The 3,473-nt window shown below is 51.1% G+C and overlaps 1 protein-coding gene across 3 annotated transcripts in view; it reads left to right on the top strand.

Moving 5' to 3' along the window:
- The window catches only part of PLIN3 (perilipin 3), a 27,563-nt gene extending 24,583 nt beyond the window's left edge, over positions 1-2,980 (top strand). For 2 of the 3 annotated variants that reach the window (XM_011967371.1, XM_011967369.1), the window contains exon 6: positions 1,777-2,980. In XM_011967371.1, coding sequence (XP_011822761.1) covers positions 1,777-2,121 — 345 coding nt within the window. In that variant the 3' untranslated portion in view covers positions 2,122-2,980. The remainder of the gene's footprint in view (positions 1-1,776) is intronic. The other variant, XM_011967370.1, reaches the window with a different exon arrangement.
- Positions 2,981-3,473: the final 493 nt, after the last annotated feature.

The raw sequence follows: 3,473 nt of genomic DNA, 5'->3' as shown, positions 1-3,473 counted from the left end.
AAAAAAAAAAAGCATACACATCACTGGTTCTTAGCATTGCACAACTATCCCTATCTCATCTCATGCCCCTAAAAAGAAACCCTTTTCCCATCAGCAATCACTGTCCCATTTTCTCCTCCTCCCGACCACATATCCTCTCCTGTCTCTGTGGATGGGCCTGCCCTGGACATTTCATAGAAATGGGATCCCACCCTGTTTGGCCTTCTGTGTCTGGCTTCTCACGCTGAGCGTGACGTCCTTGGGGCTCATCCACGCTGTGGTCTGGGTCAGATCCCTGTGACTTTCTGTGGTTGAGTCGCATTCTGTTGTATGGATGAATCACGTTCTCTTCACCCATTCATCAACCGAAGGACACTTGAGTTGTTTCCACTTTTTGCCTTGTCCCTGTGTGCATATCTCTGTGTGTGGACGTATGTTTCCGTTTCTCTTGTGCATATACCCACAACTAGAATTGCTGAGTCATACGATAATTCTATGGTTTAACATTTTGAGGAACGGCTAGACTGTTTTCCAAAGTAACTGTATCTTTAGTACAGATGGGGGTTTCACCACATTGATCAGGCTGAACTCCTGACCTCGGGTGATCCACCCGCCTCAGCCTCCCAAAGTGCTGGGATTACAGGCATGAGCCACCATGCCAGGGCTCCTTATGATTTTGATTTGCGTTTCCTTAATGACTTACAATGTCAAGCAGCTTTTCATGTGCTCTCCCTATATCTTCTTTGGTGATTTGTCTATGCTTTTAAAAAAATTTGACTGGTGGCCGAATGCAATGGCTCATGCCTGTAAATCCACCATTTTGGGAGGCTGAAGTGGGCAGATCACTTGGGCCCAGGAGTTTAAGATCTGGGCAACTTAGTGAGATCCTGGCTCTACAGAAAATTTTAAAAATGTAGCTGGGCATGGTAGTGAGTGCCTGTAGTCCCAGCTACTCAGGAGGCTGAAATGAGAGGATAACTTGAGCTCAGAAATTAGAGGCTGCAGTAAGCTATGATCACACCACTGCATTCCAGCCTGGGCGACAGGGTGAGATCCTGTTTCTAATTAAAAGAAAAGAGGCTGGGCGCAGTGGCTCATGCCTGTAATCTCAGCACTTTGGGAGGCTGAGGAGAGCAGATCACTTGAGGTAAAGAGTTCAAGACCAGCCTGGCCAACATGGTGAAGCCCCATCTATACTAAAAATACAAAATTTAGCCGGGCGTGGTGGCATGCGTCTGTAGTCCCAGCTACTTGGGAGGCTGAGGCAAGAGAATCGCTTGAACCCAGGAGGCGGAGGTTGCAGTGAGCCAAAATCATGCCACTGTATTCTAGCCTGGGCAACAGAGCAAGGCTCTTATCTCAAAAAAAAAAAAAAAAAAGAGCCGGGCTCGGTGGCTCACGCCTGTAATCCCAGCACTTTGGGAGGCCGAGGCGGGTGGATCATGAGGTCAGGAGATGGAGACCATCCTGGCTAACACAGTGAAACCCCGTCTCTACTAAAATACAAAAAATTAGCCGGGTGTGGTGGCGGGCACCTGTAGTCCCAGCTACTCGGGAGGCTGAGGCAGGAGAATGGTGTGAACCCGGGAGGCAGAGCTTTCAGTGAGCCAAGATCGCGCCACTGCACTCCAGCCTGGGCGACAGGATGAGACTGTCTGAAAAAAAAAAAAAAAAATTTCACCTATGGAAAGGGTTTTCCCCAAGGTTAGTGGTAGAATCCCTCTTTCCCTGGCTTCAGCTCCAGTTGCCTTTCCTGAAACAAATGGTCCTGATTGGTGTCCCCACCTCCCTTCTCAGCAGGTCGAGTCCCGGGCCCTCACCATGTTCCGGGACATTGCCCAGCAGCTGCAGGCCACCTGTACCTCCCTGGGGTCCAGCATTCAGGGCCTCCCCACCAATGTGAAGGACCAGGTACAGCAGGCCCGCCGCCAGGTGGAGGACCTCCAAGCTACCTTTTCCAGCATCCACTCCTTCCAGGACCTGTCCAGCAGCATCCTGGCCCAGAGCCGAGAGCGCGTCACCAGCGCCCGCGAGGCTCTGGACCACATGGTGGAATACGTGGCCCAGAACACACCTGTCACGTGGCTCGTGGGACCCTTTGCCCCCGGAATCACTGAAAAAGCCCCAGAGGAGAAGAAGTAGGGGGAGAGGACAGGACGCAGTGGGCCCCGTCTCTATGCTGCAGCTCTGCTCTGGAGTCTTCAACCCAGGGCTCCTTTCAAACCGATTTTCTGGCCACTCCAGCAGCTCTTCTGTGCTGTCTGCTTGGGAAGCTAAGGGTCTCAAAACTGGGGCATCACCCAGCTGGCCAATCTCTCAGTCCCTCTGAGCTTGGAGGAAGCGTGTTCTGAGCCTCTCCCTATCAGTCAGTAGAGAGAGATGTCCAGAAAAATATTTTTTCAGGGAAGTTCTCCCCCACAGAATTTTTTTTTCCTTGTTAAAAGTCAGGAATATAGGCCGGGTGCGGTGGCTCACGCCTGTAATCCCAGCACTTTGGGAGGCCGAGGTGGGCGGATCACCTGAGGTCAGGAGATCAAGACCAGCCAGGCCAACATGGTGAAACCCCGTCTCTACTAAAAATACAAAAAAATAAAAATGAGCCAGGCGTGGTGGCGGGCGCCTGTAATCCCAGCTACTCGGGAGGCTGAGGCAAGAGAATCACTTGAACCCGAGAGGCAGAGGTTGCAGTGAGCCAAGATCACGCCATTGCACTCCAGCCTGGGGGACAAGAGCGAGACTTAGTCTGAAAGAAAAAAAAAAAAATCAGGGATATAGTTCATATCCCACTTCTTTGTTTACACCAATGTCCCTGGATATCAGCCTGTAGCTAATGGACTTGGATTTCTGGTCTAAGTGGGCGTCCTGGGGATGGGGTGGAACACTGAGCTTCTAAGCCTCAATGTAGTGTAGAAAGGTGCTGGGGCCTGTCTGGCAAGCCTTGTTGAAATGCTCTGGCATTCAGTATTGCCTTAATAAACTTCACCCACAACTGCATGCAGGCCGTGTGTGTATGCGTGTGTGTCTTCATCTGTCCCTGCTGCTAGAACAGAAATACCTTAGGCAGGGTAATTTATTTATTCATTTATTTATTTTGTAGAGATGGGGTCTTGCTGTGTTGCCCAGGCTGATCTTGAACTCCTGAGCTCAAGCGATCCTCACACCACATCCTCCCAAAGTGTCTGGCCAGGCTGGATAATTTATGAGCAACAGAAATGTATTTCTCACAGTTCCGGAGGCTGGGAAGTCCAAGATCAAGATGCTGGCAGGCCTGGCACAGTGGCTCATGCCTGTAATCCCAACACTTTGGGAGGTCGAGGTGGGAGGATCGCTTGAGGCCAGGAGTTTGAGACTGGCCTGGACAACATAGCAAGACCCCAAGTCTACAGGAAAAAAAATTTTTTGGCCGGGCGCGGTGGCTCAAGCCTGTAATCCCAGCACTTTGGGAGGCCGAGACGGGCGGATCACAAGGTCAGGAGATCGAGACCATCCTGGCG

Source organism: Mandrillus leucophaeus, unplaced genomic scaffold (assembly GCF_000951045.1).
Source record: "Mandrillus leucophaeus isolate KB7577 unplaced genomic scaffold, Mleu.le_1.0 Scaffold8, whole genome shotgun sequence".
In the NCBI taxonomy this organism is placed as follows: domain Eukaryota; kingdom Metazoa; phylum Chordata; class Mammalia; order Primates; family Cercopithecidae; genus Mandrillus; species Mandrillus leucophaeus.
Note: the sequence above shows the minus strand (reverse complement) of the source record. Positions and strands in the feature narration are given on the sequence as shown.